Below are 22,037 nucleotides of genomic sequence, written 5' to 3' on the forward strand. Positions count from 1 at the left end.
AGGAGTCATGGGTGATTCAGTTTTTAAATTGAGTTATTTTTTTGTTAGAGTTCATTTTAATTGAATTATTTTAAATAAAGGCTTGTTCTGTTCGATTTAATTTTCGTTATGTTCAGTTTAGTTAAGTTCTAATTAGTTCAGTTCAGTTCAATTTAATTCACTTCCTAATTTTTTTCTCTCATAAACAATTTATTTCAGCTATTCAGTTCAACCTCGATCAGTTCAGTTCAGTTGTTTTCAGTAAAATCAAAAAAATCCTAAATAAGATAATCATAATTAATACGAACATACCCACTTTCTTTTTGACTTCATATATGATACAAAGTATATCCTACTACTATATTAAAATAAAGGATTTGACATAATTATTTTTACAATAATGTTGCTAATTAATCCACTTTCTTAAAGCACACTTCCCACTTTCTTCAAAATCACTTCAACTTTATACCTGTAATAAGCAAACTCCCGAAGCCAAACAGTAGCAAAACGTGAATCACATTACAGTACTTTAAAATTGATTGATTTATTGCTTTACTAAGTGGCAGCAAAATCAAATTTCTCTGTTTTTCTCCTAGCTTCTTTCTTGGATTACACACGTAGTATGCTCAGCTCTATCGCATACACGTAGTAAGTTCTATCTTGGTTCGTGAAGCACATTATATTCGTCAATATGAAATTTGGACCACAACAAATTTCATTTAGCTTATAGTAACGAAGTTCAATTATTTACGCGGATAATAATTATTAGTAAGTTACAAATTCGATTTTGTTTTAACACATTATTGGATTGTATTATTTTCCTTTTAATTTGAGGCTGAAAATTTAGATGAATTATAGAGACATTAACGTTCCAAAATAAAACGTTCTAATGAGTTCGACGTTCACATGCATTCTACATTCTAACATTCCTATGATTCTATCTTTCTATATTCTATATCTAACATATGACTCTTCAGCTCGTAATCTCATGAGATGGGTGTCTTCTTACAATTTTATTTCGACGAATGAAATGTTTACTTACGTTACATTTTAAAATTATCAAAATGTGTATTGTATGTCATGTTATAATTAAGATGGCATTGTCGGTCTATAGGACGACTATACGTTAAAACGTCTAGTTGTCGATCTACATAATCATCATATACCACACTTCTTTGTTAACTTCTTGTTTAATTTATTATTTTAAATTGAATGCATAACATCGCTTTAGAAAATGAAAAAATTGTACCTAGCTAGTTAAAACAAACTAATTCACATCCGTCGTTCTCTAAAAAATAAGAATAAAATAAAATTCTCGTTAATCACATACACACAAGTCACACTTTCTCTCTATCGATCTCTTAGCCCTACATTGTTGTAACCCTTGATGTTGATGCATCAATTGCATGGACATCGAGCTGAGGCCAATGTAGATATGGTATATACTACCTTTGTTACATATTAGTTGTAATTTTAAAATATTTTATATCTCACAAATATTACCCAAAGTTGTATCTAATATGTGACAGAGGTAGTATATATATGGAACATTTGTCTTCAATTGATTTGATGGTATTATTGTTGATTATGTATACATATATGGAGGATATATATATAATGTATAAGTGTATAACCCAAAAATAAATGAAGAACGAAAAAAATTTCGAAAATTAAATTTTGATGTATATATATATATATATATTGTATAATCAACTTCGTAAACTACCCCCGTTACATAGTATTTGCAACGATTTGACATAAAGTAGAGAAGGAAATTAAAATGTCTAATCATTGCAAATAATATGTAACGGATATACTACCTCCGTTGACTTTTAGTTGCAACTTTGAAATATTTTATATCTCACAAGTAATACCCAAAGTTGCAACTAGAATTGAAGTTAACGGAGGTAGTAATATACGTATGTGTAGTCTAGCAACAAAGTCTTTTTTGGATCGGAGCATTACTATCATTCATTCATTCTAAATTTATAATTACGCATATACGTGACCACATGGAACGCCATGCATAAGACAATGACATGCAGACACTTGAACCACGCCAATCTTCTTATCTCCTCATCCTTCACTAACAACTATTTACGATTATTTTCACTCGTAAGTTCTTCATTAATTTTTCTTACAAGTTAAGCCCCACAAATCAAGTGATATCAATATTCCCTCTTTCTTGGAGCATTCTCTTTTATCTTTTTTCGGGGCAGGTGAATTAATAATAATACCCTTACTTTGTGATAGAGTATTTAAAATAAGTCGAGGATATTTTGGTGATTATTAAAAATATCTAAAAACGAGTCCTTAAAAAAGGTCATATTGGGTACGTTATTATAATTTTGACAATACAACATGCATGTAGTCAATGTCATGCATGCATGGTCGTTTAAGGGACCAACAATGCATGGGGCCAAAGTCGGTTGGCTATGGACTTACACTTATAAGCCCTAGTGCATTGGGCTCTTTCTTTTGCCATTCTTCTCAATGGCTTCATGCAACATCTTTTTAATAATTTCGTATGCATTATTACACTATTATTTACGCGAAAATCCCTTTATTAGTTAACATCATGGTTTGATTGAGAGAGTTTATGATATGTATGTCAAATATATAAATGGAAATAGAAACTGTGATTGATTTTTTGGGCTCCATATGTTGCTTAAATTATATGATATGATATGATGGAGTAGCTCCAAATACGTCACCGTCCTCTTGATGAAATCTTGGTTTAATTTCCTGGCTAGCAATTCAATCAATGTATTATTCTTTGAACTATGAAGATATTGAATTCATGGAGGGAAAGGATTTTAGAATGGCATACAAATATGTCAGACTATCCCAACTTGTTCAGATATTTTGATTCATGTATAAAAAAATATCATCGTATATATATACAAATTGGATCTAGATAGCTATAAATTGTCACTTTAACATCTGATCTACAACTTGTGAGTTGTAAAGTTGTAATAAATTGATTTTTCTTCGGGTGCTTATGGAGTTATAATAATTTTCTCAACAAGTTTATAAAACCTTTAATTTTCCATATTACATATATTTGTTCACTATGTTCAGTATTATCATGAAAACACCAGATTAATAGTTACAAACATAGATTAAAAGAAGTGTTTTAGAAGACCATATAAACAATCTTAAATAAATTTATTTTTTTCCTATAAAAACGCCGCCTTATTAGCCAAAATACTCCTATAAATTTCAACTAAATAGAAGATTTCAAATCAATAATAAAGGGTAGATATTCTAGAAAATGTATTACTTCGTACATATTTTGCTATAAGCCAATAATAGGACACTAGATGAGATGGTTCGTGGATACTACTCTACAGTTGTACAAGATTAGTCCATAATCATTCCCTTTCGGAAAACTTTTGTATACACCCGGTTTTCAGTAATTTACTGAACATCGGGTACACTTTTGTCAGATTTAGCGTCACTTTTGTCAAATTTAGTGTCACTTTTGTCAAATTTATCAATGAAGCATAAATAACTTTTATATATGTCAGGGTAACTTTTGCACATTTTATTGTCACTTTATAACGGATGTTCAGTAATTTACTGAACATTCGTTTTATTTAAAAGTTTGTCTTCCCTTTCTGTGTTTTGAAAATTTGGGTTAGAAGCCCATAAACACATTGAAGCTCCAACCCTAATTATTGAGTAAACCCCACGCCCAATCAATATTTTAAATTTTTTTTATACACTTTCATCCATATAAGGAGTAATTTTTCATTTTAAATTAGTCGACATACTATAATTTGATTATTGGACAATATTAACAAATACAAATAATTACTTTGTCTAACTTGTGAATTATAAATTAAAAAAAAATTACGTGGGATAATTACATTCAATTTTTCCTAATAAAATACGATTATCACTTTGTCTAAAAAAACAAAAAAATACGTATCACCTACTTATATGATATGAAGTATAATTTTTGTTTATTAATTAAATAAATATCTACGGTAGTTGAATTTATATATTAGCAAACATGATAATAGAAACGAGGCAACATGACCAAAGGGAGACAGCAAGCAATGTGGAGACAATCCAGGAAAAATCAAAATTTGAAGAAGCGCCCAAAAAACCCACTCAATTCTGTAATTGGCGCCAAAACAGTCTCCCACCTTCTCCGCCATTTTCAATTTCCCGCGAACTCTTTATCTCTCTTTTCACCATTTTTATACTCTTCTTCCTCTTTCTCTTCAGATCCATTTCTTCTACTTTCTCTCTCTTCACCATACTTCACTTCCTCCCTTTCTCTCTCTAACCTCAAACCAACTTCTCTCTTCTTCAATCTCCCTAACAATGCCGACGATCGCCGATCGCGCCACGTCAGCATTTCCCGGTGCAACGCCGCCGAAGAGACGGCTCAGGTCAAACTCTACGCCGGATGATGATATTCCGGCGACACCTCCGCCGAAGTGGAAATCTCCTCGTCGTTGTAAAAACAGTAGTCCGAAATCTCCTTCAAATGTCAGTTTTAGGGTTCGTCAACTCGATTTTCTACTTTACTTTTTTGTTTTTTGGATTTGAATTTTGAAATTGATTTTTGGTGCAGGGAATTGAGAAGGAATTTAGCGAAAAGCTTGATACCTCGAGCCGATCTCCGTTGAAGAAGTCGTCTGATAATTTGTTTGCTAAACCTAAATGGAATCCAAGAGGTTCATTTTTATCTCCTAATTTCGTTAATTTTCAAAATTCAGTAGCATTTGCTTAACAATTACTTTAATTTTTGTAGAACATCAATTAGATTGATCTATGGCTTGTATATTAGCTAATCTTAAATTTTAACTATTGAATTGAATGATGTTAATTGTGGATTAACTTCGGTGCAACTTCATTTCTTAGATTAGATATATGTTTAGTGTTAGCTGTTCAAAATTTAGGTTATTTTCATAAAGCTTATAGTTGATATTTGTTGATGATTCAGAATTACTTGAATTTTTGGAGTTATGTTGGATGGAAAGAGCTTATGTTGATGATTTATATGGATTAATTGAATTGAATTGTGTTAAAGTTAATTGTGGATTATTTCTGGTGCAATGTAAGCTGTTAGATTAGATATAAGTTTAGTATTAGCTGTTCAAAAATGTAGGTTATTTTTATACTTAACAATTTTTTGATTATGGTTCATTATAGAATTCTCGTGAAAGTGCTAATTTGTTGAATTATATGGATTAATGAATAGATTCTGAGCAAATGAGTGTTGTGAAAGAGGCATTGCATGTGTCGACCTCACCGTCAAGTGTGGTGTGTAGAGAAGATGAATCAAGGAAGGTTCTAGAATTTTGTAAGACCAGTGTGGAGAGTAAAAAAGCAGGGAGTTTATATATATGTGGATGCCCTGGGACAGGAAAGACTATGGTTATGGATAAGGTTAAGCACTCTTTGCTTAGCTGGTCAAGCGAGGTGAGCTACATTTATAGTTCAAGTAACATATTTGGTGTACCTATTTGATCAGTTGGTTTTGCTAATGAATGTTGATGATTTATAACGATGGCAATTTAAGAAACAATTTGATCAACTTGATTGTGTTTATGATGTTTCACATTAGTGATTAATTTGGATGAATGTTATGTTCCTGTTTCTTCTTTGCTCAGAATTCACAGTAGCACTCCATTCTCCAAAGTTGGATGAAATATAATTCTTGAAAGGAAATTTGTTATCATCTTTTGAAGTTTAAGGTGCTAATGAGGGTTTTTAGGTGGAGGACTGATGAAGCTATGCTAAGCTCAATTTGTAATATTTTATAGGTTCAATTTCATGATTGTTTCCTCTTTCCTTTATGTTTCATGCTAATTCTAAGTAATTATTAATATTTAACTACAATGCAAGTTGCAAGTGGATACTAAGCATCCGATTATATGTACTTGGATTCAGCAAAACATCGCTTTGCTAAAGTTTTAGGTACAACTTGATTTATTCTGTGTAATCTTGGTCTTTTCTAGGGCTCTTGATATAGATGATTGTCCTTTTCAATGTGTCAAGTGCATTTACTATTTCCACCTAATGCTCATTTTTGAAAATCATCTAATTGTGCAGGCAGATATTGAGCAACCAGATGTCTTATTTATGAATTGTACTTCTCTATCAAAGTCTTCTGATATCTTTACCAAGGTATATATATCATAAGTGAGGATAGTTTTCTTAAATTTTTTCCTGTACACATTATTCAATTGTCATCTGCTTTTGAAGATACTTCAAAATATTCAACCGAAGAGGAAGATTAGTGGCTCAACTACTGCTCTAAAGCACATACAAAACCATTATGCCCAAGATGGAAATCTTGGCAACAAAATGATGTAAGAAGCCTCTCTGAAATGTTATACATGAGCCTTTCAGTTTTGTGGTCATATAACTAATTCATAGTTTTCCAATGCATCAGGTTGTTAATTATTGATGAGCTGGATTATCTAATTACTAAGGATCGTGAAGTACTTCACGAACTTTTTATGCTTACTACACTGCCATTCTCTAGATGTATATTAATAGGTACTGCTGAAAAGAAATCTATCTATTTTCCCTAGTAGCAAAGATCTTGTCTTGATTTTTGAGCACTGGATTCTGTAATGGTTCTCATCTAATTGAACTCCTTTCAGGCATTGCCAATGCAATAGATCTAGCAGACCGATTTCTTCCTCGACTGCAATCACTGAACTGTAAGTTCTTATTGTTTCTATTGCATTTACTTGCTTAGAATGTGTTCACTTTATCTGAGCTTGATGTGAAATCATTCTTGAACCATGTGCCATATTCGAATTATTTATGGTTATGTGCTGAAGCTTCAATACGCAGCAAGCTTATCATAACTTATTCAGTGCTGTAATGACCATCCTGCTGAATTAGAATTGGTTTAGTAATCAGTGTTTCAGTTGTAAAAACAACTTACCTTTTTCTTCTCTTCCTTGAATGTTGAGAATCTGTTGTACTCGATCTCAAAAGAAGTAATAAAATGGTTAACTTGTGGGACATTAATGATTAAATACTTTGGCAAATTATACTCTAGCCAATTGTTTTTGACCTTTTGGCATTTTTCCATTACAAGCTTGTTAAATGACTGTGCAAGAAGAGGGGATGACTCCCAATCTTTCATGCCAATTACTAATACTGATCACTGATGCCAGGTAAACCTTCTGTTTTGACATTCCGGGCTTACTCAAAGGATCAAATACAAAAGATTCTTCAGGAGCGGCTTGTGGTTAGTTCATTACTCATTAGTGATTAGCATGCATGAAATGAACATGCTAGAGGTAGAACTGTTTTAAAAAAAAAACAATTAGGATGACTTCCTTACATGGAATTTCCTTTTCTTGAGCAGGCACTTCCTTACACGGTCTTCCAGCCACAAACATTGGAACTTTGTGCAAGGGTGAGTCTTTTTATATCTTCTTGGATTATGATATTATTTCAAATCAGTCAATAAACACAGGAAGCTTGTAAATATTTTGTACAAGGCACATTTAGAGGTGTTAAATATGGGCCAAAAAACATTTATTTATGTTTTAGATAATTTGGTTTATCCTTCATATGGAAGTTTGATTACTGTCTCTACTATGATTCTATACTAAAAGCATCTTCCAATATAATATGGTATCAGAGTTTAGTGTCTGTTGAAAAATAATGTCGAATTTAAACATCTGACATTTGCAATGCTTTGATGCAGAAAGTTGCAGCTGCATCAGGAGACATGAGGAAAGCTTTAAGTGTTTGCAGGTTTGTGCTTTTCAATGTTGTTTATTGCTCCTGGTGAATTCTAGTATGTTACTCGCACAATATATTCTTAATATCTTTTTAATTTGGTATTCGGGTTCAGGATAAAAGATTGCAATCTAGGGCAAATGTACGCATAGTTTCAAATGTCAAAAAATAAGTTGTATATGTTAACACCAATTGCTAGGCTTCCATTTCTTACATAAAAGCACTGCCTCAATTTGTAATAGTAGAATATAGATAGACAGTTGTCTTCTAAAGATAATAATTGAAAAATAGATAGTCATGCAGTCTTCAGTTGATGCATAAAAACATATAGTGGCATACAATGCAAATTTCTACCTACAGTAGTTCAGACTTAGTCCTTTGCATGATGTTATATTACCACTAGTGGATTGGGTAAATCTGGGTAGCATAGCTGACAAAAGGGTCTGAAACCTGTACATATAGGTTGATTGGTTCTTTTATGATTCAGATTTGGCAGCTTGTGCTTTCTAGCTGCTAAATTGGCAAAGTGATCAAATATTATCCATGCTATGTGATTTCATAAGGTTTGATCCTTATATTTGGTCTGTTAAAATTTGAATATTCATCTCAAACCTCTTTTCCAGATGTGCAATTGAAATTCTAGAATCAGAGATAAAGGAGAATGCAAGTAATCTTGATGATTTGTCTAGTGAGAATGGATCTTCTGACCAAGAAAATGTTCCAGCTACCCCTGTCCTCCGGGAGATCGACATTGTAAGTCTTCAAGCTTTCTTCTACCTTACTTTGCCCAATAATAAAACTCCTGATAGCATCTTCCTCTTTTACTACCACCTTGACATGTCTATAACCTTTGACTTTATTTTTCATTACAGGTACAAATACATCATATGGCAGTTGCTTTGTCAAAGACCTATAGATCCCCTGTAGTGGAGACCATACAGTCTCTTCCTCAACATCAACAGGTATGTCTTTGATTTGCTCTTTGCTTCTCTGTATTTCCTTTTGCAATCCCATCAACATGTTTTGCTAATAAAGGGATCTATTCAGCCTAATGTTGTTTATGTTAATTTATGTCTCTTAGTTTTCTAAGTGAAATTGTCAGTATATAAATTTTTTGCATGTTATGTTGGTGATATCTTCAAATTTAAGTTGTCTTGTTGGAATCCGTATCTGTCAACTTTGGCATTTGGATGTTGAATAGCATTTTTTTGTTTGAGAAAGCACTTGGAGAGGCCATTAAAGTGCTTATCACGGACTACTTGATAACACTGTAGAAAAAAGCCTCCAGCTGATCAGCTGATGTAAGGTGCTTGAGTTGGGAGTGTTGGACCACTGTGAGTCTGTGACTAGTGTAAAGTTGGTAGCTGCAAAATAGAATGGCTTACCTAGGGGATGTAAAATGAATTAGCTATAATACTCCATTTAAATCATTCTTGTGCTTTAACTTCAGTTATCCAATGCTTGCAAGATTAAACTTATTCTTACATTTGTTGTGGCAATAGATCATTCTTTGCTCGGCAGTAAAGCTTTTCCGTGAGGGGAAAAAAGAGTCTATTGTTGGAGAGGTATGTCTCTTTTTGATTCAGTGCCATTAATGTTGTTTCGAGCCAGATTTGTTGGCTCACATTGAAATGCTTTTTCTATACAGCTGAATAAATCATATGATTCCATATGCAAATCTGCTAAACTGAGGTCTGTAGGGATCATGGAGCTGTCAAGTATGTGCAAAGCATTGAATGACCAGGTAATTTATCTTCCAATGTCCAACTTAGCTATTTAGCTCTTTCAGATAATTGATATTAATACTTCGAAGCTCTTGGTTCTGCAGGGACTGTTGAAGCTTGTTCGGTCTCAGAAAGGAGAAAAACTATCCTTGAAAGTCGATGCATCAGATATTACCTTTGCACTGCAGGTCTGTTATAAAAAGTTAGAAAGTTTATTTGTCAAATTATCACTATCTGTATTAAATGCTCATCCTGCCTACTCTGAATGGTACAGGGAGTTCGTTTATTCCGCAACTGTCTCCAATAATTAAATCAAATTCTGTCAATGTCCTACATAGGCGAAGGATCTAACACAGCTGAAGGTCCTCAACATTTTGAAGGTAATATTTAACCACTTAATTTTATAGGTTTTACTACATTTAGCTGTACAAAGTGGAAGAACTATACATTATCTTATAGGATAACTTCTTGTCTAAAAGTAAGTTCTAATAACATGACAGGCTATTACATTAAGCACATTGACTTAGTGAGTCTATAGTTGATGTGATCATAAATCATAATCTATTCAGAAAGTGATGCCTAATAAATCAAACACCTAAATTTGAGACATTGTTGACTCACATACACTAAAACTTCGTTTTGTTCAACTTCAATGCAGTTTTCAGATCTAAGCAAGATCTTAGACCACGAGCTTCACAGGTTGCGGAATTCACCATTTATAGATCATACAGTCAGCTTTGATAGATCATTCGGCGGCTTAATAGCAGGCCCCAGCAGAAAGGATCATCTTAGGTGCAGATGCATTGGAAACTAATTATACAACATAGCGATATTACATACTAAACTATATCACATGTAGAACAATTTATTTATTTAATTATGTCAATAAATTTGAACATCAGTAACTATTGGGACTGCAGATGCACCAAAATAATTCACTGTGCAGATTTCTATGTATGTTCTTGAATACAGCTTACTAAATTTTTTGGTTTTGGAATGTTGAGTATCATGTTGAACAAATATTGTTACTCATTGCAGTATCAGTCTCATGATACGCTAGTAATCTAGTTAACAAAACATTTCATCTGAATATGAAATATCTGAGTTATTCATGAACAGCAATGTGCAAAATGCCATATTATGGTGATGTTCAGTTGTAGATACTGGATTACAGCCAGTTATTGATTTATATAGCCTGAAGTACTTTCGAACGTGTATTTTAAAGCTTGGGCATCAATTTTCGATTTGAGGAATTATATGTTTCTTTTACATGCCGTGATTGAAACCACCCTTATTGCAATGAGCTCTGCAGAGGCAGCCCCTAGAGTTTTTAGCTTCAGAGAAGCCAATTTGATACTTGCATTTGTGACAGTGAATTATGCCTCGTCTCCCCTGCATTATCCATAGTTATCCTCGAACCCAGACAATCATTCATAGTCTAACACTCTTAACATTTGTGTCCATCAACTAACCTGCTAGCAGGGAAAGAATTTTCTACCTGTCTGTCGCCTTTGACAAATAAAAATAACCATATATACTTTTATTAAGACATTAATAATTGCTTATTAAGATGTTATTTATTTTCATTTTTAAGTTGAAAATTGATTAGGACAGCCAACATGAAACTTTTTTTTTTTTTTTTTTTAATAAAAATAAAAATAAAAATAAAAATTATAATTGCATAACTATGAACTCTTAATTTTGATTGAATAACTGACATTATGTTATACTCGTAGTAAATTTGCAAGAGTTCTACTAAGGTTAAAATACATTGTCTACAAATGACATTGATAATTTGCTCATATAGCCTAAAACTAATTCTAATCATTTTTTTTTCTTTTTCGACAGGAATAAGCCGAATAATTAGTTGTGAGCATGTAACTTGAAACGTAGAGTTATATCAAATTATCGACTTACACTATTAGTAAACAGCAATGACTACCAGTCTACCACAATTTTTGATTTAAAAATTACAAAACAATAGCAGATTAACAGGCACAAAATTCATAAACATAATACAACACAATGTTAAATTGGAGCATACATAAGTATGATAAATATAACATAAATGGCCAGCTCAATATTAAACTAACTACTACCAAATTGTTTTCATAGACTAACCACAACACAATTGTTCAAAAAATTGTGAATGGTTAAAGCAATGTCTTTAGCATAAGCTGACTAAAACATGAATAACAACCGTAGCTATGCTCAACACACAAAAGATGCAACCATCTAATATTTCATTATCCGCGTGGTACCCTAATCGTCGAACAAGCTAAGCATGTTATCTTCATCTGATTCCGAATCCTCTTCCTTCTTCTCTTCCTCCTTAAAAGCACCGCCTGAAGCATCACCGCCAGTAGCTGAAGCCACTGGAGCTACTGCAGCAATAAACTTGCTTGGATCCTGCACACATTACATACTCAAAAATGTAAGTGAAACATAAACAAGCAATAAACATTGTAACAGAACAAAATCTTAAGGCCAATTCTAGGGCATTTCGGGGATTTCCTTAACTAAATATATGGGTAGTTTTGGAATAAAAAATAAAATAAAATAAGATATTTCAAATTTAAGTTTTACTCCAATCTCGGGATCAATTAGGAGTTCCTCAAATTTATTAATCATCAAGCATACTTATAAGAAAGGAAAAAACAAGGCAACTAACCTTAAGGAATTCTTTGACTTCTTCAGCTTGTGGGAAAGTGTAATCAGTGGCAACAGCAACAGCCAACACATTCTTGTAACCATTGATGAACATGTGAGGAGCAGCTGCAAGTGTAGGAAAAGAGATGCTAAGCGCGAGAGCAGTGACATTAGCAAGGCCAGAAGCAAACTTCTCAGCGAGATCATCTTCAGTCAAGTCTAATACTTGAGGATCATAGACTGAACCATCCTCGAAAACCTTTTCGACAACAAGACCATAGGAAAAGGGTTTGACAGCAAGCTTAGCTAGTAGCATTGCTTCTGAAGAACCCACTTTGTCACCCTTCTTAATGATCTCTACTGGGGTGATGATTTCGACTGTTCCCTTGTTAATTTTGGTTGGGATGTTGAGAATCTAACAAACATAAACAAAGTTGTCTAAGATTTTTATGATGATGAACTTGAATAAAAATCAAATGAACATCAAGGGGGTTAAAATGACCTGAAAAAAGGAGGTTTGAGAGGGATCAAGTCCAGTGTTTCCGGGTGGAATGACAACATCAACCGGAGCAATGAGGCCGACTCGAGCTGGAGCTCCGACCTAGAACCAAAGCCATTAACGTAAGGTCATAGATGAAGAACCATCAACAGTTAGTTCACAATAAATTACTTAGATCATATTATAGTGAAAACTACACGTAGCTTAAAGAGTGATACAAATTTTGTTTAGAGTTAATGACAAATAATGTTAAACGAGATTTGAATTCTAGTCTTAACACTGGCCTAAATCATTAGGTAATTGACCAATTTTTAGTTACATAACGAAAGTAAAATGTAGATTTAACAAAGATAAAATAGCTCAATCTAAACTATTTGACCATTTTAATTAGTTAGATTATAATAAATAAAAGGACAAAATTATAATGAAGTTTAGCTTTATGTGGTAAACAATTAGCAATTTATAATATATTAACACATGCACAAATTTAAGAGTACCCTTTATCATAAAGCTCATGAGAAAGTGTAGACACTTCATAATGAAAGTAGAGAACTTTAGACAACATTTAGGTATTATTACAGGTAAATAGTAGCAACGTTAGCACATTTTTTTACAAAAAAAAATAAAAAAAATTTGGACAATAGTATAGAGAATGTTCTAGTTAGATTTTGGACATTGGCCACAACTTTATCAAACCATATGAATTACACACGTCAATGAAAATATGACGTTTGCAATTATGAAGCCACGGGTTTAACGTTCATTGAGCACGACAAATCATCAAGAAACAACTACAAATTGTAGTTCAAGGATATAACTTGTTAACTACTCCGTATCTATACTTTGTATTTAAAAAAGCAAACCAAAAACGACATATGTCATTATTCTATTACACTTCCCTATCATCTTCTTCAACTCAATGTGCCACATGTCGTTTTATATTTTTTATTTTTAATTATACAATTCTTCTTAACTCTTTCATTAAACACTTAATCTTCATCTCCCCTCTTTAATTCAACCTTTTTATTTTCTCTCTTTGATTTTAGTCCCTCCATCTTCTTTCTATTAAGTCTCATTTAAAATTAAAGTCCCAAAATTTTTATTTCTTTAATTATGTTTTCAGTTACATATTACACTCATAATTATTTATTGGTATTTTCTCACTCATCTCTCAATGCAATTTTCTATGAACAAGCCGTGCATTGCACGGGCCAGAAGGCTAGTTAAAATTTTAATTAAGATACAACTAGCATGGTATACTTGTATAAACATGATTATTAATTAGCTAATCACTTTTTTTTTTTTAATAACCAATTAAAACTTGCTATATTGTAGCTAACTCCACAAAAGGACCACCACCAAGTTACACAAAAAAGCTAAAGCAAAGTAAGAGGAATACGATACTCCACTCTTCTTGTAACACCTAAGTTAAACGCATAAACTTAAAAGATAATTTTTAAAGTTACAAAGTATGTCAAAGCGTCTTCAGATCTATCTAATATAAATCAATGCACAAGTATTAATATGTAATTAAGAGTGTGATTTAATTTTATAAACATACCCTTTTTCATAATCGATGTTTATTCTATCATATTTCACATCACATTATTTATTTATTTTTTGAAATATTTATATAGTCATTTTTATTGAGGGAAGCTTAATAATTTAATGTTGCTAAATTATAACTTCATAACCTATTTGAGGCATTAGATCATTTTTTTTCATTCAACGCATAATTGATAATAGATCAATACTTTGATAAGAAATTTAAGATTTCACACTAGAATACAACCAGAGTAAATAAAAATTAAACAGATAAAGCTAACAGAATGTCTAGTAAATCTCCTACAGATTGTTAATAATTTAGTTGATCTACATAATTTTTAACCTATGAAATTAAAACTAAACTAATCAAGGAAATACCATGCTATATTATGCTAACTTGTTATGTACGGAACTTATAATTTCCAAAAACTTCCCTGCAAACTTTCACACTAGATTTATAGTGTAACAACATTTTTTGTACATTGTCAAAAAAAAAAAAAAAAAAAAAAAAAAAAAAAAAAAAAAAAAAAACCATTTTTTGTATAATCATAACAAAAATATATTACCCTGTATTTGCTAAGTTCCTCACGTACTTCCTTCAAATCACCTTTAGTAAAGATCAAACCCACATTCCCCTGAAAATCAAACCAAAAAAATCCACAAAATTAATTACTACTCATGTTCATAATATTTATAATGACTATATTTTGATAAAAATCACAACAAAATGGTAAAAAAAAAAATTACCGCAAGGAGGTCCATAAGTGGTCTGATAGTTTCGTTACCAGTTTCTTGGACATAAGACTTAAGTGCACGTTTCATCAAGGTGTTTTTACCCATCAAAATGACTGAATCACCTCTTAAACCTTGACGGATTTGCTGGAGTTGATTCGAGCCGACGTTATCGGCTAAAACAACTAGTATCTTAGAGTATTCATCGATCAATTTTTTGAGCTTATCACTGTACCTTTCTTTCTTCTCCATCTTTGATTTTGCAGCTTTTTTTAGGACTGCCATTTTTCAAAGATGAAGATGATCAAGATAACAAGAACAGAGTAGTAATAAAGAGAAAACGTTGAAAATGTAGGAGATGATTGATGATGAATGAATGAATGGTTGATTATATAAGTAGGGTTTATAGGTTTATGTAAAGGTGGACGGTTGTGATTTTATGGGAATAACGTGGAGATTTGTGATCAGGTGTATTAATGTTGTACACTTTTCATCATTAATTTAAATTAAATTACTTTTTTACTTAGTTTTTGGGCTGAAAACTGTAATAAAAAAACAATATAGCTTTTGGATTGGGCCAATGAGTGAGACTATCAACTCTATAAATTCGGCCTCATTTCATTGGCTTAGCCAGAAATATTACTAAAATCCAAACATCTACCTGGTTCGCGATTAGTGGTGGATAATTTACCTGATAGATAAATCAAGTTTTTACCGATAATATAAATTTACTACTCCGTACTTCGTAATACATGATTTGAAATAGTTTTAAAGTCTAGAGCACACATAGCCAGGCTAAAAAGGAAGAAAAGAAAATAGAAGTTTTGTTCAACACCCAAAAACATGAAACTAGGCCGCCTAAGGAAAATTATACTTGGCTAATGATATCTGCGTGGTAAGGAAACTAGCCTAATCATCGAACAAGCTAAGCATGTTGTCATCATCGGACTCCTCTGCTTCTTCCTTCTTCTCCTCCTCCTTTGGAGAGCCCGCTGAAGCAGCACCTCCGGTAGAAGAAGCCACTGGAGCTACTGCAGCAGCGAACTTGCTTGGGTCCTGTACACATTGAAAACGTAAGTGAAACATAGATGAGCAATGATAAACACATCAATGGATCAAACTCCTAATGTCAATGCCAGGGGTATTTTGGGGTTTTCCTTTACTATAAAGATAAGGGTAATTTTGGAAAAAAAAATAAAATTTGACTTTTAAGTTTTAATTCAATCACGAGATCAACTAGGAGTTCCTCGAAATAACAAGATACAAACTAACAAAGAATACGTTTCAAGGTTAATCAAGCACATAATATGCATACCAATTACTCTAATACCGAGATCAACTAGGAATTACTCAGAAATAACAAGATACAGAGAATACATTTCAAATTAATCAAGCACTTATATGCATACCAATTACCAAATAGGAAAACAAAGCAACCAACCTTGAGATATTCTTTCACTTCCACAGCTTGTGGGAAAGTGTAATCAGTGGCAACAGCAACAGCCAGCACATTCTTGTAGGCGTTGATGAGCATGTGCGGGGCAGCGGCGAGGGTGGGAAACGAGATACTGAGGGCGAGTGAAGTGACATTAGCAAGCCCTGAAGCAAACCTAACCGCGAGATCATCTTCAGTCAAGTCTAACACCTCTGGATCATACACCGAACCATCCTCGTAAACCTTCGTGACTATAAGACCATAAGAGAAGGGCTTGATTGCAAGCTTGGAAAGCAGTGCAGCCTCAGACGAACCCACTTTGTCACCCTTCTTGATGATCTCCACTGGAGTGATGATTTCGACTGTACCCTTGTTAATTTTGGTTGGGATGTTCAGAATCTATTCAACCCAAAAAAACAAAGTCCAAGGTTAATAAGAATACTTAAATTGGAAAACTTCAAAATCAGTTGAACTTGAAGATGAACAAATTGACCTGGAAAAAGGAGGTTTGGGATGGATCAAGCCCGGTGTTTCCAGGTGGAATGATGACATCAACAGGAGCAACGAGGTTAACACGAGCTGGTGCACCAACCTACAAACAAAAGTCGTTAACATTTAGATCATATACATGCATGAAAAAGTTATCTTCCATCTTTATAGCTCGAAAAATTGAGACATTGTTATTTTCCTTGCAAGAATTATATGTTTTTATGCTTAAATTAACCATTGATCAATTAAATTGATCTAACTTGTAACAAAAAAAAAAAAAAACAGAAATGTAGTGAAATCATATGGCTAACTTTAAATTAGATAGAAAAAGAAAGTTATTTTGTTTATCCTTAACTATTTACGGAGTAACACACAGTGTGTAAAATGTCACAATTTCACAAAGGGCAAGAGATGTCACTGTATCTAGCAACCAATTCAGTATAAAATTTATACACTCAATAGCTCAATCTAGAAGAAAAAGGGCTAGTCATAACCTTCTTCCAATTATTTGTAATTCAAAAATAAAAATGATTTCATATACTCTTTTTTTTTTATATAACTTCTTAGTTGAATTCTGTCGTTTACAATTTACTTAAACCAGCCAGTTTACAATAAATAAAATTATCATGTTTTACAAATGCAACAACGTAAATCATTCATACTTGTACTAATTAGTGAAGTGATTAATTCAAGATAGATTGTTAAACACAACAAAATCTAAATTACGCATTCATAAACCTAGCATTCACAAATTCACAATAACATATACGTAGTACAGTCATTCATCCTAACAATAAGAATACCAAACATAAATAAAATTAAATATCTCATTTCAAATTTGATTAACAAACAACGGTATAGTCAACCCCATAATAGCCATTATCACACTATAAATAAGCAGAAAATATTCCAAAAAATCAAAGATAATATGAAATAATTGCTTCAAACAACACGTAAAACCCTAACAAAAATTTAAGTATACCTTGTATTTGCCAAGTTCCTCACGAACTTCCTTCAAATCACCCTTAGTAAAGATCAAACCAACATTCCCCTGAAAAATCAAACAAAAAAAACCCAGATAACAAATAATCACAACCCATTAACATAACATTCAAAATAATCATAAATACTTCAAATTTGAAATTTTACATTTAAAAAAAAGATAAAATAAAATACCTGGAGAAGGCCAATAAGAGGTTGAATGGTATCATTACCAGTTTCTTGAATGTAAGATTTAAGAGCACGTTTCATCAAAGTATTTTTACCCATCAAAATGACGGAATCACCCCTTAAACCTTGACGAATTTGCTGGAGTTGATTCGAACCCACATTGTCAGCAAAAACAATAAGAATTTTAGAGTATTCATCGATCAATCTCTTGAGCTTTGCACTGTAAATTTCCTTCTTCTCCATCTTTGATTTTGTAAGCTTCTTACCAACCGCCATTTTTGATGATGATGATGAATGAGAAGATGATGATGATCAACTGTTGAAGAAGAGTGGTAAATAAAAAATGGAGGAGAGAAAATGGTAAAAAAAAAAACAAAGTTTGGGAATGAAAAAGAGGTGAAATCTGAGTGGTGGATTTTTATAAGTAGGGTTTTGTGGATTTGTGGTGAGGTGGACGGTTGTGATTTAATGGAAGTAAAACGTTGTCATTTTTTAAATGGGTGAAAATTTTTGTGAGGGTTAAGTTATTTTTGGAATTAATTAATGTTTGTTTGATTTTTTATTTACTTGGTTTTGGGATGATAATTCAGTTATAGTGATTAGTGATGAGGAATTTTTTTGTTAGGCCTCTATTTATTTTGCATCCAATTTTTTTTTTAGGACATTTTTGCATCCAATTCAATTTGCTACAAGTAAGAGCTTTTTGAAAGGATGATTATACTACTTATATACTTACTCGATGTATTTTAATATTAGTGTAAAAAAAATATAAACTATAATTTTGAAACGAAAAGAGCAATAGGTAGATTCAACTTCTATTATTAGATATGGATTACAAAAATAAATGAATATCACACACTTTAATATATGGTTGGGGACACACCGTGTGGTCAACCATTATGGGGTTACTTTGTTAATGTTATAAAAATTTCTCACTTGGTCAATAGTTACTAAATCGATCAGGGTAATTGGTCGTTTAGGGGTTAATCGGTCGGTTTGGGGGTACTGTGACCGAGGTTATTTACTCGGTTAAGGGTACTTGGACCGAGGTTATTTACATGGTCCTTTTTTTCCACCCACTTACACACTACTGTATAATGTTAGTGCTGGGCAAAACTACCCGAAAAAATCGAAAATCCAATCTGTAATCGTTTCGAAAATTACAGTACCTGATCCGATAATCATAACAGTTTGGGTATCCGTTCCGATAATTTGTTATCGGTTATGATTATTAGGTATCATTTTAAAAATAACGGTTACCCCATCGGCCCATCCGACAAACAATTTTTTTTCAACTTTACTTCATAATCACTTTATAATGTTAGTGATTAGTAATATTAATAATAATTTGGTCAAACTAATGTGGCATTGTTGTTAATCAAGGTTAAATAATATTATAATAATTACAAGATTAAGTTTAATTATCATTATTGGATATCCGGTAACCGATTCGATAATATGGGTAACGAAACTTTTTGATTTGGTTTATGGATATCACTTTTAGGGTCTGTCCAATTCAGCTTAATTTCAGTTCAGTTCAGCTCTAATCAATTCAGTTCAGTTCAGCTCTAATTAGTTCTCTTTAGTTCAGTTCAGATTCGTATTTCCTTCTCTCATAAAATATTCATTTTAGCTCAGTTCAGTTCAGCTCCAATCAGTTCAGTTCATTTCAGCTCTAATCAGTTCAGTTCATTTCAGCTCCAATCAGTTCAGTTAAGCTCAATTCTGTAAATGTGAACATGTATTTAGTGATATTATAAGTAAAAACTAAATACGGTCCCTGAACTTTCATATTGCGCTCACTTTTAGTCCCTCAAAAACTATTTGTGTCCTTTTAGTCCCTCAACCTCCTTCTTTGATGTTTGTCAGCCAAAAGTTGAGGGACTTAGATGACTAAGCAAGAGTTTAGGGACCATGACTCATTTTTTTGGTAGCAGCAACGACGGTGGTCTAGATGTTTGATTAATTTATTTAACTATTTAATTATTATGATTTAGAAGCAGAGGAAGTATGGTTTTGCCCAATTTGTTGAATAATTTGTGTAAAATTCATGATTTTGTGATAAATTAGGGGTTTTGATTTGTATGATCGATTAATTAGTGGAGTTTGTTGAATTTTTATGGTGCCGGTGGTGCGTGTAGTGGGTGTGGCTGGTGGTGCTGGTCGCCGGCGCTGGCTGTCGGCAGCGGGAGGGGGAAGGTGGCTGAGCTTTTTAAGAGTGGTTGGTTTTTTATTAATATTTTTTAAACAAATAATTAAAAGATTTATTTTTTTTAATAAATTCTTAAGAAAAAACAAAAAAGAAAAACAAAAAATAAAATGAGTCATAGTCCCTAAACTCTTGCTTAGTCATCAAAGTCCCTCAACTTTTGGCTGACAAACACCAAAGAAGGTGGTTGAGGGACTAAAAGGGCACAAATAGTTAGAGAGGGACTAAGGCCCCGTTCTTTAAAGCTGCTCTGCTTTGCTTCAATCTGCTCTACTCTGCTCTGCCCTGCTCTGCTTGAAAATAGTACTTAAAAATAGCTGCTTCAATCTGCTCTGCTCTGCTCTGATCTGCTTCAATCTGCTCTGCTCTGCTGAAATCTCCTTTGCTCTGCTCTGCTCTGCCCAGAAGCTCAAAAAAACAGGGCCTAAAACGGCACAAATACGATAGTTTAGGGACCGTATTTAGTCTTTACTCGATATGCATACCATTACTAGTACAGTACAAATAACCGTCCCATGCTGACTAGTGTACACAGTGATGAATTTGGGCTGAAAGGTCAGTCATAATGATACGATATCATTGGGCCTAACGAGCCATAAAGTTATACGCTATTTTCTTCAGCAAACAACAAGATCAATTATTCAATCAAGCCAAGAATAACAAGTGGACCGATGACTTTTCAGTTTTCACTATTTGAAGCGCCTATTAGACTCGTGTAGTGTGTGCGCTAATTTGGTAATTGTCTTGAATGGTCATTTCAAATGATAAATACATTTAATTTGGGAATTTGTGGGTCCTTAAGTTTGACTATATTTTTATTCAAATCATTATTTGATCATTTAATTTTAATTTTTTTAAAAAAGAAAGATTAGGGTGTACGAAAAAAAAAAATTATATTTGTTAATTATATTTTAGGTATTTAAAGTAGATTGCAATAATTCGGACACAAAATCATTAATTCCTTCCAAATTATAATACTCTTTTTGGGTGTTAGGGAGGGACAAGCCTTGAAGAGAACAAACAACAAATCGAAAAGGAACACAAACTACAACTACTAAGGCTTGTCTAGATCAAATCAAGACCAAGCCACACCACTCATGTTCTCCAATTAAACAGGATGAAGATCCTTAAAAACGACCTCTAGCATCACAAGCTTTGCTCCTAATGCAACCCAAAATTGGATACAATATTCTTTCAATATGTATACATGTACGAAAGTATAACATAAAATTTAAACTTCTTCCATGTAGATTGATTAAAAGTAGAAAGATTTCCAATCTATTTTACTACAATGATTTTATTCTATAGGAATCTTGTACGTTTTCCGTGCATTGTGCATTTGTACCCATGGAAAATTAGGCAAATTATTATCACAATGGATTCCATTAGACTTGGCTCAATGTATAGTGTTTTAAACTTTATCACATAAGATTCTACAAAATTAGCTTTGTTTAATTTTCCATAACTTACCTTAATGCACGGTAAATTTTATAATAAATATAAAAGATAATTAGTGAAAATTAGGAAAATTAATTTGAATTTATTTTTAGTTAAATAAAATTAATTTTAGTTTAATAATAGTGTAAATTTTAAGGAAAATGCCATGTATAACATAAAATTGTTTTAATTTAGAAAATCAGGACAAAAACACACTAATTACACTATTTAAGCATGTTTTGTTATGAATTCCTAATTTTACCCTTACAATTTGTAAAATGCTTATATGCAGAGGGCTACATATAGCATTACCCTCATTTTAAAAATAGTTCGACAAAAATAAAATGAAGAGAAGTGTCTGTTTTGTTCATCTTAATTTCAGTTCAATTCGGTTCAGCCTCAATCAGTTCAGTTATTTTTAATAAATCAAAATACTACCTC

The 22,037-nt window shown here is 32.5% G+C and overlaps 3 protein-coding genes across 4 annotated transcripts; 1 reads left to right on the forward strand and 2 right to left on the reverse strand.

Annotated features, from left to right (window-relative positions):
* Positions 1–4,229: 4,229 nt before the first annotated feature.
* On the forward strand, positions 4,230–10,428 carry LOC145620725 (cell division control protein 6 homolog B-like). Of its 2 annotated transcripts, none has more exons than XM_081675438.1 (17): positions 4,230–4,494; positions 4,568–4,670; positions 5,198–5,418; positions 6,052–6,126; positions 6,205–6,311; positions 6,395–6,501; positions 6,609–6,668; positions 7,134–7,207; positions 7,328–7,378; positions 7,673–7,722; positions 8,331–8,460; positions 8,580–8,669; positions 9,210–9,272; positions 9,356–9,451; positions 9,536–9,619; positions 9,706–9,811; positions 10,090–10,428. In XM_081675438.1, exons 1-16 carry the CDS (start codon positions 4,315–4,317, stop codon positions 9,736–9,738), a joined length of 1,524 nt encoding a protein of 507 aa, XP_081531564.1. In that variant the 5' UTR covers positions 4,230–4,314; the 3' UTR covers positions 9,739–9,811; positions 10,090–10,428. The 2 variants fall into 2 exon arrangements, with proteins under 2 accessions (XP_081531564.1, XP_081531571.1); XM_081675445.1 differs by having other exon boundaries at positions 4,230–4,482; positions 10,090–10,350.
* A 991-nt stretch (positions 10,429–11,419) lies between these two features.
* On the reverse strand, positions 11,420–15,229 carry LOC145620742 (large ribosomal subunit protein uL10-like). Its single transcript, XM_081675454.1, has 5 exons — positions 14,872–15,229; positions 14,691–14,759; positions 12,583–12,681; positions 12,103–12,495; positions 11,420–11,840 (listed from the first exon to the last, which is right to left on the reverse strand). The coding sequence occupies exons 1-5, from the start codon at positions 15,139–15,141 to the stop codon at positions 11,694–11,696; spliced, it is 978 nt and encodes a 325-aa protein (XP_081531580.1). The 5' UTR covers positions 15,142–15,229; the 3' UTR covers positions 11,420–11,693.
* A 444-nt stretch (positions 15,230–15,673) lies between these two features.
* LOC145624638 (large ribosomal subunit protein uL10y-like) lies at positions 15,674–18,274 on the reverse strand. The gene is made up of 5 exons (XM_081677718.1): positions 17,957–18,274; positions 17,763–17,831; positions 16,785–16,883; positions 16,298–16,690; positions 15,674–15,912 (listed from the first exon to the last, which is right to left on the reverse strand). Exons 1-5 carry the CDS (start codon positions 18,224–18,226, stop codon positions 15,766–15,768), a joined length of 978 nt encoding a protein of 325 aa, XP_081533844.1. The 5' UTR covers positions 18,227–18,274; the 3' UTR covers positions 15,674–15,765.
* Positions 18,275–22,037: the final 3,763 nt, after the last annotated feature.

Source organism: Chenopodium album, chromosome 3 (genome assembly GCF_948465745.1).
Source record: "Chenopodium album chromosome 3, dcCheAlbu1.1, whole genome shotgun sequence".
Classification (NCBI taxonomy): domain Eukaryota; kingdom Viridiplantae; phylum Streptophyta; class Magnoliopsida; order Caryophyllales; family Amaranthaceae; genus Chenopodium; species Chenopodium album.

Excerpts from the sequence above, each read along its gene's own strand:
- LOC145620725 (XM_081675438.1), top strand. The coding sequence starts at position 4,315 with ATGCCGACGATCGCCGATCGCGCCACGTCAGCATTTCCCGGTGCAACG. Across the intron at positions 6,127-6,204 it reads CTTCTGATATCTTTACCAAG|ATACTTCAAAATATTCAACC; the intron begins GTATATATATCA and ends CTGCTTTTGAAG. Across the intron at positions 6,502-6,608 it reads CTCTAGATGTATATTAATAG|GCATTGCCAATGCAATAGAT; the intron begins GTACTGCTGAAA and ends AACTCCTTTCAG.
- LOC145620742 (XM_081675454.1), bottom strand. The coding sequence starts at position 15,141 with ATGGCAGTCCTAAAAAAAGCTGCAAAATCAAAGATGGAGAAGAAAGAA. Across the intron at positions 12,682-14,690 it reads AGGAACTTAGCAAATACAGG|GTCGGAGCTCCAGCTCGAGT; the intron begins GTAATATATTTT and ends CTTTGGTTCTAG. Across the intron at positions 11,841-12,102 it reads AAGTCAAAGAATTCCTTAAG|GATCCAAGCAAGTTTATTGC; the intron begins GTTAGTTGCCTT and ends TAATGTGTGCAG.
- LOC145624638 (XM_081677718.1), bottom strand. The coding sequence starts at position 18,226 with ATGGCGGTTGGTAAGAAGCTTACAAAATCAAAGATGGAGAAGAAGGAA. Across the intron at positions 17,832-17,956 it reads CTCTTATTGGCCTTCTCCAG|GGGAATGTTGGTTTGATCTT; the intron begins GTATTTTATTTT and ends TTGATTTTTCAG. Across the intron at positions 16,691-16,784 it reads CCCAAACCTCCTTTTTCCAG|ATTCTGAACATCCCAACCAA; the intron begins GTCAATTTGTTC and ends TGGGTTGAATAG.